The sequence below is a fragment of the Anopheles ziemanni genome, chromosome 3 (genome assembly GCF_943734765.1).
Source record: "Anopheles ziemanni chromosome 3, idAnoZiCoDA_A2_x.2, whole genome shotgun sequence".
Taxonomy (NCBI): domain Eukaryota; kingdom Metazoa; phylum Arthropoda; class Insecta; order Diptera; family Culicidae; genus Anopheles; species Anopheles ziemanni.
This window is the reverse complement of record NC_080706.1, coordinates 10,822,284-10,836,949: the sequence shown is the minus strand read 5'-3', so window position 1 is coordinate 10,836,949 and position 14,666 is coordinate 10,822,284. Positions and strand designations below refer to the sequence as shown.

Here is a 14,666-nt window from a genome sequence, read left to right as displayed (position 1 = left end):
GAAGGATAAACTGATATCAATAGTTTTCTTTAAGCCTTTCCTTCCGTTTCAAACATCTCCATCGATGCAGCGTTCAAGTTTGGCTCGTACAGCTTGTGGCTGAACACAAAACCTTGTGGACAGGGAACTGGATACCCCACCAGCAAGAACCGTTTCGATCGCGAACCGGTCACGCCTCCGCCGTGGATCAGAAAGTGACGCATACACCAGTCAAATTTGCCGTCGCACTCGCACCGCCGGCGTTCAAAATTTCCGGTTGGGAAAAGATGTAACCGATTCGATTTTGTACCGAGCGCTCGTTAAAAATTGCATACCTGCAGGGACTTTGTATGGAAATCGTATGGGAAACGGTATCACCGATTCGAATTGTATATGAGAGCGAAGAATGGAGAACGTAACATGTATGTCCCTCTCACGTTTTTTTCATACATTTGTTTTGTTTATGTTCCGTTCTACCATTCGATGCAGCGAACAGTCGGAATGAAAACTACACGAAGTTTAAAAAATGCATGATATAAATTCTAAAATATCTCTGTTGCGGTTTATCGTAGCTAAACACAATCCGAAGACATAATCTTAACCTGAAAAGAATCTTGTCAACTCAGGTCATAACTCCTAAATCGCTTTACAACTGATGGAGTTTTGAACGATTTTGAAAGCATTTGCAACATTGCCATATGGTTTTACAAAACAACAACTGGTAGAAAGATGTCTCTTTGGACAAAGATGGTACCTGCGAACAGATACCATGTGTTTGACACGTTGTTTGAACAAATCGATCACAGTTCAACATCAATGAAAATAACAAGCGCATACGCCGCGGTGTAAAACATAATTTTTGTATCGGGAACAAAGTACAAAAAAGACACAATCGAGTGATTTATCATATTTATGTGTTACCATGAAAGTAAAGTTGATGAATTAAAAATCCCGACGACCGCGTTGAATTTTGAATCCAACCACGCACTTTCTCGTTTTCAATCAGCGAACAAAAAAATCACAACTTTTCCGTTCCACCAGGCTCAAGTAGTGCCAGGCTCAAAGCACCTTCTGTGAAGGGTGGAAGCAATGCGCAATCAAACTATGTGCATTTCCTGTGCTTAAAGGAAAGGTACAAAAGAACGGTATTATTTTTCCGGCCTCGATCACTCCTCTCGCGTAGATGCTACATCCGATATTGCAGTATGTTTTGCAACAGTGTCACCAACACTGAATAATTGAATGCATACCATCGTGTTGTCCAAAGACTTCATGTTTTCAATAACCCACTCGATCGATTTTCATTATACAAACGCATCACTAGACGAACTCCAATATTACAGTTAGGCCATGTAATATCGAACCCCAAGCATTTGTGTTCATAGGAAACTTACAAAGTAACGATAATTTGTCCGGCAGTGATCTTTTTTCTATGCGCCCGTGCAGTTGCTACAGCAATACAAGAGTATGTTTTGCTACTGCATTACCCACGCAGAATAAACAAATGCAATAATTGCAATAATTGCCGAAATAAACAAATGCAAAATAATATTGTGGAATTTCCAACCTAAATCCAAATTTTACATCAAGAACATTAGCTTGACGAAATCTTTTCTCTTCAACATTGGCATCACCTGCTTGAAGCCATCACAATACAGGAAAAAATACCAATATAGATATGTTGCAAATTGCTAACGTTTGAAGAGGAAACCGCGCGAGTGAAAACTAATGTTGGGATCAAAACTAGCGTAGAAGACGCTCTGATTTCCTCAATTGAAAAATCCGATCCGAAGCCAATTTCTGCATAAAAAGCATGGCAACATGGCGGTGCTGGGAGGCGGGAGAGAAGGAAATACTGTGAAATATCTTGTAAATATCGTTATCATTACCCGATCTATCCGGTCTGTTAAACTTTGGAAGCTAAGTACGAAGAAAAGTTCCTTGTGGAAAAATCATAGCTTTGAAAATCGTTATCCCGCATTGCATCATATCCGCTGGCACATGGTATTATCGTTTTCCTTTTTTTCATAATAAACAGAACTTGTTACATTTTAACCACCTTTGCATCGTTTTGCAACAATTTTACACTAACAACACTAGAAGATTCCGAGTGGATGATTTTAATTTTTATAGTGTGTGTTTGCCTTCACATCACAGTGGTGTGACCGACCGAGTGGTAAAACGAGTGTTGTATTTTGTTTTGAATGGTTTGTGACAATTTTTGCAAGGGCACCTATTTATACATTTGGGTTGTATTTACGGGCAGAAGGAAGGGTCTGAGGGAATCTCCGTGGAACTTTAAAAGTTGTGTTTTAAAAAGGACTTGAAGTTTGTCTAAGACCGCAAGCCGCTATCTACCACCGTTTGGGCGCAAGTGCCAAAAAACATGTTCCCATTGAATCCTAAAAAAGTCATTGACATCAGTACACAATGAGATGACGCGCATTCGATTTCTTGAATAAAAATTTTTTGGTCAAAAAATATATATTTTTCGAATAAAAAATGACGACCATCAATTCAATACATCCCTGATTGCACCTTGTTTACATCACTGACCGGGCGTCTCCATAGCCAAGATAATCTATCTTGTTTGTTTTTTTTTTATTAATTTCGTCCGTTTAGTGTGTGTCCCAAACTCGTTGATATATATTGGGTACACAACGTGTTGGATTTATGGTTGGCAATAGCCTACCTTGTTTCCAGTATTTCTTTCAGATTCAATCATGCCATTTCAAGGGTTCGGGACGTCAACAGCGCTACATACACGACGACGATGCATGAGCGAATGAGACGAAAAACACATGTGCGGCCAGAGCCAACATCCCAAATACACGTCCATTCCGCAGGAGCATCAACTGCCGACTGACCGACCCGTCTCCGACCGCTGAGTGCGAGCGTACGCGCACACGCCAGCGGAACGAAAGAGAAGAGATAGGCAAGACAAGAACCGATATGGGGGAGGGAAAGCGTGGGAACTTTTTTTTGCGGTTTTGTGCGTGCCTTTTGCATACTGATTCCCATTACCCGGGACAAAACGGGGTTTCTCAGCTCCTTCAAGTATGCAACACGGTGTAATCGGTATCGCGGGTCGAATGAATTCCCCCGGTTTGACTGGACGACCGTTGAGAGAACCGTTGAGACAACCGGGATCCATTTTGTATGGAGAAATGTTCATTTTGTGTTGGATGGGTAGCCCATCCAACACAAAATGAACATTTCTCCATACAAAATGGATCCCGGTTGTCTCAACGATTCTCTCAACGGTCGTCCAGTCAAACCGGGGGAATTCATTCGACCCGCGATACTGATTACACCGTGTTGCATACCTATAGGAGCCGAGAAACCCCGTTTTGTCCCGGGTAATGGGGAGCGGTATGCAAAAGGCACGCACAAAACGGCAAAAAAAAGTTCCCGCGCTTTCCCCATATCGGTTCTTGTCTTGCCTATCTCTTCTCTTTCGTTCCGCTGGTGTGTGCGCGTTCGCTCGCACTCAGCGGTCGGAGTCGGGTCGGTCAGTCGGCAGTTGATGCTCCTGCGGAATGGACGTGTGTTGGGGGTATTGGCTCTGGCCCCACATGTGTTTCCGTCTCGTTCGCTCTTGCATCGTCGACGTGTATGTAGCGCTGTTGACGTCCCGAACCCTTGAAATGGCATGATTGAATCTGAAAGAAATACTGGAAACAAGGTAGGCTATTGCCAACCTGAAATCCAACACGTTGTGTACCCAATATATATCAACGAGTTTGAGACATGAGGTTCACACACCAAACGGACGAAATTAAAAAAAAACAAGCAAGATAAATTATCTTGGGTATGGAGACGCCCGGTCAGTGATGTAGTCAAGGTGCAATCAGGGATGTATTGAATTGATGGTCGTCATTTTTTATTCGAAAAATATATATTTTTTGACCAAAAAATTTTTATTCAAGAAATCGAATGCGCGTCATCTCATTGTGTACTGATGTCAATGATTTTTGTGAGATTCAATGGGAACATGTATTTTGGCTCTTGCGCCCAAACGGTGGTAGATAGCGGCTTGCGGTGTAGGACAAACTTCAAGTACTTTTCAAAACGCAACTTTTAAATTTCCACGAAGATTCCCTCAGACCCTTTCTTCTGCCCGTAAATTCAACCCAAATGTGTAAATATGTGCCCTTGCAAAAATTGTCTCAAACCATTCAAGACAAAATACAACACTCGTTATACCATTCGGTCGGTCACACCACTGCGATGTGAAGGCAAACACACACTATAAAAATTTAAATCATCCACTCGGAATCTTCTAGTGTTGTTGGTGTAAAATTGTTGCAAAACGATGCAAAGGTGGTTATAATGTAACAAGTTCTGTTCATTATGAAAAAAAGGAAAACGAGAATACCCTGTACCAGCGGATATGATGCAATGCAAGATAACGATTTTCAAAGCTATGATTTTTCGAGAAGAAACTTTTATTTATACTTAGCTTCCAAAATTGAACAGACCGGATAGATCGGGTAATGATAACGATATTTACAAGATATTTCACAGTATTTCCTTTTCACCTGCCACGCAGCACCCCCATGTTGCCATGTGTTTAATGCAGAAATCGGCTTCGGATCGGAGTTTTCAGCCTAGCTTGTCATTTGAGGAAATCAGAGCGTTTACGCTAGTTTTGATCCCAACATGACTTTTCACTCACACGGTTTCCTCTCCAAACGTTAGCAATTTGCAACATATCTATATTGTTATTTTTTACTGTATTATGATGGCTTCAAGCAGGTGATGCCAATCTTAAAGAGAAAAGATTTCATCAAGCTAATGTAATTTTATTTATAAAAATATATTTCAAAATATTATTGTTCAATTGCATTTGTTTACTCGGCGTGGGTAATGCTGTTGCAAAACATACGTTTGTATTGCGGTAGCAACTGCACGCGCCGATAGAAAAAAGATCACTACCGGACAAATTATCGTTACTTTGTAAGTTTCCTAGGAACACAAATGCTTGGGTTTCGATATTACATGGCCTTATTGTAATATTGATGCGATTGTATTATGAAAACCGATCGAGTGGATTATTGAAAACATGAAGTCTTTGGACAAAACGTTGGCATGCATTCAATTATTCAGTGTTGGTGACACTGTTGCAAAACATATTGCAATATCTGATGTAGAATCTACGCGAGGCCGGCAAAATAATACCGTTATACCGTACCTTTCCTTTAAGCACAGGAAATGCACATAATTTGATTGCGCATTCATAAAAGGTGCTTTGAGCCTGGCACTACTTGCGCCTGGAGCAACGGAAAAATTGTGATTTGTTTGTTTGCTGATTGAAAACGAGAAAGTGCGTGGTTGGATTAAAAATTCAACGCAGTCGTCGAGATTCAACAACTTTACTTTCATGGTAACACATAAATATGATAAATGACTCGATTGTGTCTTTGTTGTACTTTGTTTCAGTTACAAAAAATATGTTTTACACCACGGCGTATGCGTTTCTTATTTTCATTGATGTTGAACTGTGACCGATTTTTTCAAACAACTTGTCAAACGCGTGGTATCTCCTCGCAGCTACCATATTTGTCCAAGAAGACATCTTTCTACCAGTTGTTGTTTGGTAGGAAACATATGGTAATGTTGAAAATGCATTCAAAATCATTGATCTTTGATCGTTCAAAACTCCATCGGTTGTAAAGCGATTTAGTAGTTATGACCTGAGTTGAAAAGATCCTTTTCAAGTTAACATTATGTCTTCGGATTGTGTTTAGCTACGATAAACCCCAAAAGAGATATTTTGGAATTTATATCATGCATTTTTGAAACTTCATGTAGTTTTCTTTCCGACTCTTCGCTGCATCGAATGGTAGAACGGAACATAAACAAAACAAATGCATGAAAAAAACGTGCGGCGGACGCGCGAACACAACGAACATGCATACATTTTACGTTCTCCATTCTTCGCTCTCACATACAATTCGAATCGGTGATACCGTTTCCCATATGATTTCCATACAGAGTCCCTGCAGGTATGCAATTTTTAACGAGCGCTCGGTACAAAATCGAACCGGTTACATCGTTTCCCAACCGGAAATTTTAAACGCCGGTGGTGCGAGTGCGACGGCAAATTTGACTGGTGTATGCGTCACTTTCTGACCCACGGCGGAGGCGTGACCGGTTCGCGATCGAAACGGTTCTTGCTGGTGGGGAGAGAACTTAAAGCAGTGAACGAAGTGGGAAAAGGAATGAATTTTTCTAATACCTTTTAAAATTACACAGCAGTTTAACAATCCATGTAAAATTTGGATGCCATTTTCTCATCCTAAATTAGCCATTTGTCTCAGTACACGATTTTTCACAAAATTACCGGTGTTTCTCTCCTACAAGATACATCTCCTTTGAAGGTACCAAATTGCTAGAAGGGTAAACGTTTTTTGTCTTGACCGCTTACCAGGTATGATTTTGTCCTTTTCTGTATGCTGCTCTCGACGTCTTCTGGTGGTGTTTTCGGGTATACGAGGAAGAAATTCAACAAAACCGTAATAATCGTGTTTCAAGACAATTTATATTTCTTTTCCTTTGCGTTTCTTTAACCCATGACGTTTTTTAACCGTGTTTTTTTGTTACTGCTGAGTGGAGAATAATAATATAGTGTCACCATTGTTTTTTTTTTTCCTGCTAGAATTACATCTCTGCGCCCTAACGTTTACGATTTGCCCGCGCACTGCAACTTCATGTTTCCTGCTACACACACGCGGCGTGTGTGTTTTGGTCCGGATACTTTCCCCGTACAGTTTTAACCGTTTATTTTGGCTGCCTGCCCCCTTCCTCCTGTGGTGCAGTTTTCTCTTTTCCTTTCCCTGTTTTCAGTACTACATTAAAAGCTGAACTCTGCCAAGATCCTCTAGCGTGTTATGCTTGTATTAACGCAAAAAACAGTAGTAATAAGGTAGTACAGGTTCTATAGTTAAGATCGTTACCTCAGCGATGATAAACTTTGCCCAATCCCCAAAACATATATGGAGATAAAACGGAAGGAAGAGGAGGGCGGGCAGCTACACGCGTTTGATTAGTACAATTAAATAATATTTAAAAAAAACGTTTGGAATCAGTCTCGTCAAATGTACACACGATAAAGGATACGACCAAACGATTCGAGAGCAGTTCGGTCCAAGGGTGGCCCAAAACAAAAAAGGAGAAGGTGGAACCATGAGGGCACAAACTGTACACCAACCGACTTTTCTCGCTGCCCTGGCTACTTTCGCTGTATTTTTTGTTTTGTACCGCGTATATTACACTGTCCAGCTTTTACTAGCAGCAGCTGGTTCTTCTCTAAAATTGGCCCTGTTTTATGCTACGACCAGATTGACCCTCACCCCTTCTTCTTCTTCTTCGTCTCGGACGCAATGAGAAATGCAACGGAATCCTTTAGCCGCGCTGTTCCGCGAGCGACAGAATTCTATGTGTTAGTAGTTACAACACACAACATACACCACCGACGTCACCATCTTCGCGTTAAACTGGGATCTCTTTTGCTTTACGATCGTTATCATTTATTATTTTTCTCTTTTCACCGTGTTCATGGAATTACCGTCATATATGAGCGTTTGCCTCATACGTACAATAGAGTTATACGAATGTTCCTGCCTGCCTGCTTGTCTCTTTTCTAAGGTAATCTCGCGTCTGTTATAAAAGTAGCTTGAGTTTGCCGCAATATTATAGAAACTAAAAACAATCCTTTTACTGTGTGTCTCGGTTGGTTCGCCATACGGGAAGAAAGACCTCGCGCGACGCTAGTAGCGCCGGGATTACTTTTGCGTTTGCTGGTAAATTGGCGTGCTTTTCGCTTTGTTTACTGTTACTGTTTATCGCTTGTTACTGTTGTTATTACACTGTACTGATGTTTATATTTTTCTTTTTAACGTTCTGCAGTTTTCTTCTCCGTCTCCGCCGCCACCGTCTTTCACTTTCTCCTTCCGCTCTCTGCCTCTGTCTAACTCGTCTTTCACACACAGCGACGATGCGGAGAGGACTTTCTTCTTCTCTTTACCATCGTGAAAAAAACGGAGTGTGTGGAGTGTTGCTGTCGCTTTGGAGGGGTTGGTTGGGTTCGCTTAGAACGCCAGACCGTTACCTTCACGCCGCCGGTCATCCTCACGGTCCCGTCTGTCGTCGTTGATGATGGTATTGATCATGTCCCGCGCGCGATCAATGTTCAGCTGATCGCCCATGACGGATACATTATTGGCGCCATTCTCGTTGCGAGCCTTGTCTGTTGGGGTTGTAGGTAAGCGAGGAGAGTTCGGGTTTGTATAAAGAGTTCATCACTCAAACGCACGTACGCACGCATCACACAGTTCGATGGGGTGTGGATTGAATGAAGGGTGGAAGGTAACAGGGCGTTGACGGGAAAGATTGGAGCATAGAACAGAAAAGATAATCCGCTGCTGCTGGATGATCGATAGCAATGACACCGGGAGAAGACGGTTGATTACTGGTCGACAAGGACTAAATCTTCGACGAAACCACCCACCCACCTACCACCCGTCATCCACGCATACACCCACCAGAAAATATGTGTGCGCATTAGCTTTCTCTCATCTCTTCTCTCTCCTGCCCTCTGGGAGTGTAAGGGGGGAGGGGGACCAGTTTTAGCGAAAAGAAGGGCGATATACCTTCACGGGCTTCGCTACTATACACATTCAATTTCCTGCAGCCTGCTTTGATTTCAGCGCCGGGTTCAAGCGTTCAGTTTCACACAAGAAAGGAGTTACTGTTCATTTTCTTTTACATATGACGACGTCACAGCTTGCCTTGACAGGATTGTTCTGCATATAGCAACGTTTCCCACGTAGTAGTAGTGTAGCCAGCCACACAACACACGGTGAACAAATGCTTTTCAACAACATGACTATTGGAAGGTTTCTTTTTTTTCTCTCTGGTTCGACAAGCACCGACACACTGTGTTTGTAGAGGATGCGCTTTTCAACCATTGCAACCGGAATTGTTCGCCATCGCCTCTCGTTCCAACCAACAGTATTAGACTGGCGTACAACCGTTTTTCTCCACCACCGGGCCCTGTGGCCGCTTGTGCCGTGTACGCGGGAGAAAGGAGGGAAACGGTTCTCCCTGCTCCGTGTGTACGTCGGCGCAGCTTCCGGATCGATCCACTGTGGATCCCGGGAAACCATCAACAGGACACGTCGGTCGAGTAGTGCGCTGTACCGCATGCGGTCAAGTCTTTTACGTTACAGTATGTGCCAAGAGCTTTCACCACAATCATCCTTCTTTTCGTTCTACGTTACATCTTCTACTAAAGCAAACAACACACGCTTACCAATCTGCACCGACACACGGCAACGGTCCTGGATTTCGCGGATCTTGTTACCGCCGCGACCGATAATGAACTTCACCTTATCGGCCTCCACCTCGAATACCTCGGTCTTGGCCGTGGCCGGGTCAATCCTCGGCGGGCCGCGGCTACCGCCACCGCTTCCACCACCGCCTCCATTGCCACGGTAGCCGCCACCGCCGCCACCACCACCACGGTAGCCACCGTCGTCGTCACGGCGTCCGTAGCCGCCCGAGCGGTAGCCACCGCCGCCGCCACCGCTACCATTGCGGTCGTAGCCTCCACGGTCGCTACGGTAATCCCGGCGTTCCCGGTCGTAGCTGTAGCTGTCGCCACCGCCGCCGCCGCCACCGCTGTATCCGCGGTCCGAATCGTCACGTTCTCTCCAGTCTGGCATGTTTGCAATGATGACTTCTTTTTATCTCTAGAAGCCGCGTGGAGAAAAAATAATGGTAGGAAGAAAACAGGGATAATTAGATTAGCCTGCTAGAATAAGGAGCAAAACTCGATGAAAAACAATTTGTGCTACCAAAGCTGTTTCAAAACGTAATAACTAGGCACAAATAATACACGATTTCCGGGTACCGAAATGGTACCGCAAAATGCCGTTCGTCCTAAAAACAAAATGGAGTCCGGCGTGTGGAGAGAATGGTTGGATGGAAAAATTTCACGCTTCACACCTTTCATCTCCCTCTTGCACACACGCACACCAGGCCTAAGCTTGTCGCACGCGCACTGGCGGCTATCCGACGTGGGCATTAAATGGAGATTTTCGCAGTAAGTGCGTCACCTCGTTTTTGGCTAGAAGTAACGATAATTCCACACCAAAACTCATGCCGGCCACCGTGTCAGGCAATGCGCTATATATTTTACTACAAACCAATTTCCAGGGCTGAACAAAAACCAGGTAAAACAAGAAAATTATGTACCCTTTGCTGCTGCAACTACTGCTACTTATACTCCTTCACGAGCACACGGTCAACGGTTTCACGGTACGAAATTTATCTTCCCCGCACGAAAGTCGGATGAAGAATGAACGGAAGTGTCGATTTGCCGCAAAAGTCCTCCTCCGGACACGGTACAGACACCTTGGCTGGTATTCGCCCTACGAGCGAAAAGGTAAAGCAACCTTGATTTGAAATTTAGATTTAAAAAAGTCAAATTGCAATTTCCTTCTCAGTTCCTTAATCGATTTCTATGAGGACCCATCAAACGAATGGTCTATTTAAGAGATGTAACTTTGTCTCAGGTATGTTGCTTGGAGCAACATTTGACCATTTTTTCTAGGTTTTCTACTAACTCGACGACAATTCGCCTTTTCGCTCAAAAAACGAGCGACAAATATGTGGAGCTAGTGGTGGGTAGCTCAATCCTGAACCTGTAAATAACCAGCTCCCATGGGTCATGGCTTGGCGACTTTAGGAATTTAATGCCTCAAATACGTTAGATATATTGTAATATCCTACACTCTTCCATCCTCCATGATAGTTATGCCATCGCGCTGTTTGGTTGAAATGTTGGGATCATATCAAACATGTTCGCTCCGCGATAAAGCCCCCGCCGGGGAATAGCGAAAAAAAACATCAAAGGACTTGCCTCACTGTTTGACCCACGACAGACTCAATGTGAATGGTAAAGCTGTCATATTTGTTCGTGAAACAAAATAAATGCCACTATTCTCGGAATTAATTCGAGTACATCAGTTAGTTTCTGTATAATTCTCCAAAAGGGTTAGGGTGCTCGTGTTGTTTGAATTTAATTAGAGGAAGATTATCAAATATACTGACTTTCTTACGTAAATCTTTCAATGAATTTAACAAATGATATGAAAAATCGGCAAGTTAGGTGTGCGCGTATGAGAATGGATTTGGAATCGGATTTGGAGATCCGCATCTCAGATTAGATTTGAATCCAAAGATTTGAATCCAACCGGGAATCCATTTTCCCAACACTAGTCGGATGAAAAATGAGCGGAAGTGCCGAAATGTTTCTTTTCGAAGATTACAAAAGCGGTCTTTTTGTCATGTTGGTAGCACTGCACAGAGTTTGAAATGGCTGTCATGTACAATTTTCCATACCGATTCATAACGGTTTAACGACCGTTACAGTTGGTCAATAAATTGTAGAAGTTATTTTGCTCGTTATTTCGCGACAGCTGTGCCATTTGTGACATCAACATTGTAAATTTTTTTGATGAAATATGTGAATACTTTTGAAAGTTTCTAGACGGTCATTTAAAATATAAAAAACCAATGCAGGGAGAGCTGCTTCGTTTCTTCATAATGAATTGAGAAAGCGGTAAAATGTTTTGACATATTTTTACCATCTATTTGCACTGGCTATTAAATATGAAGATAGCTGGGAAAACATCAAGCATCACCTCATTTGCTCGACATTTACAAGTCGGGTTGGTGTAAAGCGACATTTGATAATGGACAGATACCGAACACCAAAAATGAAAAAATAAACTCCTTTGTAAAAACAATGATTTTTAAAATGTTGTTCCCAATTGCACACGCCAGCAATGGCGATCCTTATGCATCATGATCCCCCCAGCAGTTCTGACTGTTGATGTCGTCACAACGATGTTATCAAGACGCAGCTTCACCTGATCCTAGTGGTCCGCGGAAGCTGATTGCTGCTGCCAGTGGGGCCCACCCAGATTATGGATCTTTGTTTAATTTGATACCCCCCAGATTTGATAAAAAATACCTCCCGGCAGTCTGGAGCTTGTTGTTAGGTCAAACAGTTACAGTTTGTTTTACGAGCTCTCCCGCGAGTACCGAGGGGGGTTTGTTGCTCAGTGCAGCTGTACGGCAAGATTTATGGCCAAGCCATATCCAGGCTCCATGGGGGAGACATCATCGCGGTGATATAAAGGGATGAAATCAGCAAAACCCATCGAGAATGCTGCGAAGTTTGCCACGGTGAAAGTCAGACGCCATTCATCAAAGATCGCTAGCTAGGTTTAACGATATTGTTTTACAATGGAGGACACAATTGAAAAACTTCCCGGTAAGTTTACAGTGTAACAAATACAGCCCGAAGCAACCCATGAGTCGGAGGTGATGTAATATTGAACGATTATATTGTTACTTTCTTGCAGAATCAAAAGATGTGCCATACCAGCGTCCCGTAAAGCTTGACGATGCTCTCTTGATGACCAGTGAGTTAAACGAGCGTTTTTTAATCTTCACAATATTTTAAGTGTTTATTTTCTTTTCTTTGATTTGCTTTTCCCTAGAATTTGGTATTTACAATCTAGTGTTGATCACCATTTCCGGCACCATTCTCGCTGCGGTACTGCTGGAAACGTTGGGCATTAGCTATGTGCTCCCGGTAGCCGAGTGCGATCTTTTGCTGACCACGAAAGAAAAAGGGGTCCTTAGCGCCATTTCGTTCGCCGGTATAATTAGCAGTTCCCACTTGTGGGGTTTTCTGGCTGATACCCGGGGGAGAAAGACTGTCATAGTTCCAACGCTGTTTCTAGCGTTTGCCTCAACTGTGGTGTCGAGTTTTACCACCAACTTTTGGCTGATCACCGTGATGCGGTTTTTGACGGGATTCTTGTAAGTCAAAGTTTTCCGTCCAATGTGATAGCTGATATCGTTGACTAACCGATTAAATTTTATATTCATTACAGTATATCTGGATCGTCTGCCACCATTTACGCTTATTTGGGAGAGTTTCATGCAAAACGTAACAGCTCACGGGCCATCATGGGTGCTTCGTTCGTCTTCGGAGTTGGTTGCATCTTACTGCCCCTGATAGCATGGTCGGTAATTAATCAGGAGTGGGAATTTAACGTCCCACTGCTCAACATCGTGTATCGTCCTTGGCGATTGTTTCTGGTAGTATGTGGGCTACCGAGTTTGGTGTGCGCCCTCGCGTTGCTGCAGTTTCCGGAAAGCCCAAAGTTCCTCTTCTCGCGGGGTCACGAGCAGGAAACGATCGCGATCGTGCACAAGATGTACCGCTGGAACACCGGCGGTAAAGGTCCTAAGCTAACCTTCACTGCCCTACTGCAGGAGACCGAAGCACAGCAAACGAAAGTTCAGCGGGAGGAAGCGGCCAACAATAAGAGTAGCCTGTGGTTGCTGAAACAAATGTGGCAACAGACAGCACCGCTGTTCATGGGACCATATTTGAAGCGTACGACCATCATCTGCGTGCTACAGTTCGGGATCTATCTGACGTCCAATGGAATGTACATGTTCTTCCCCGACATCCTGAACCGGATCGCTGAGCTGGAGGATAGGGGTGTCGAAAGGACAACGGTTTGTAATGCTGTATACGCTACTCGGATGAACATTCCTCTGGAGAGCGGGCCCAATGCGACAGCATTACCTGAAGTGTGCCACCAGAAGCTGGACATTTCCGCCTATGAGCATTCGTTCGTACTAGAAACGATTTATGCGCTCGGATTTGCCGTCATCGGACTTATCGTGAACGCCGTTGGTCGGCTACCGATTCTACTATTCATTTTTGGATTTTGTGGCATCTGCGGCATACTCATCGTCTTCATCGATTTGCCCCTGCTGGCGATCTGGTTCTATCTGATACTGCTGACGTGCGGATTTTGCATCAGTGTTGTAAACGCTTGCACGGTAGACCTTTTTCCGACCAACTTACGGTAGGACTGTTCATATTGCGACACGTTTCCAGAATACTGACTTTGTAACTTTCTTTCGCAGTGCGATGGCCGTTTGCATTTCGTTGATGTTCGGAAGACTGGGCAGTGTTGTGGGTGCAAACATCGTTGGCATTCTGCTGGATTCCCACTGCGAGCTTACATTCTGGATATCTGGAGTTTCACTGATAGGCTGCGGGGTGCTATCATTCTTTATTCCAAATATCTACAAGAGAAACGGCTCAGACGATAGGATTAGTATCTCATCGCGATGAACAACAAATCATCATGCACGCGATTGTAATGATGTGTACAAAACTAATATGTGCAAACATAGTTCTAAAGCCTGATGCTGCAAACTTACAGAGACTGAAAACTATTAACCCAATAAATCGTTTTCTAATCGTTGCTTCGTGCCTAGGTTAGAATGTAATTGGTTTATCACTTATTTTAAAATAACTGTCAAGACAAATCGCTTTTATCTGTGTCAACATGACACTGTGTACTCGGCGAACGTGCCTGTCCAGCTGTCAGATCTGACCGGTCATTTTCGCGGTCTACCTCAGACAATTTGCAAGAATTGCACTTTTGTTACCCGTACCGGATCGTTTGCGAGGCAAATATAAGGATTCCAAGAAACTTACATTCTTTTGGACTGTGATAGTAACAAGGTAACAACCGAGTGATTTGATACTGTAGCATAAAATCTCAACCCTCAACGTTCTG

General features: G+C 43.4%; 2 protein-coding genes across 2 annotated transcripts; one reads left to right on the top strand and one right to left on the bottom strand.

Annotated features, from left to right (window-relative positions):
• Window positions 1-6,504: 6,504 nt before the first annotated feature.
• Window positions 6,505-9,764, bottom strand: LOC131289653 (uncharacterized). The gene is made up of 2 exons (XM_058318952.1): window positions 9,296-9,764; window positions 6,505-8,230 (listed from the first exon to the last, which is right to left on the bottom strand). The coding sequence occupies exons 1-2, from the start codon at window positions 9,705-9,707 to the stop codon at window positions 8,073-8,075; spliced, it is 570 nt and encodes a 189-aa protein (XP_058174935.1). The 5' UTR covers window positions 9,708-9,764; the 3' UTR covers window positions 6,505-8,072.
• A 2,533-nt stretch (window positions 9,765-12,297) lies between these two features.
• LOC131287959 (synaptic vesicle glycoprotein 2B-like) lies at window positions 12,298-14,215 on the top strand. The gene is made up of 5 exons (XM_058317054.1): window positions 12,298-12,325; window positions 12,417-12,476; window positions 12,555-12,879; window positions 12,954-13,943; window positions 14,005-14,215. Exons 1-5 carry the CDS (start codon window positions 12,298-12,300, stop codon window positions 14,213-14,215), a joined length of 1,614 nt encoding a protein of 537 aa, XP_058173037.1.
• Window positions 14,216-14,666: the final 451 nt, after the last annotated feature.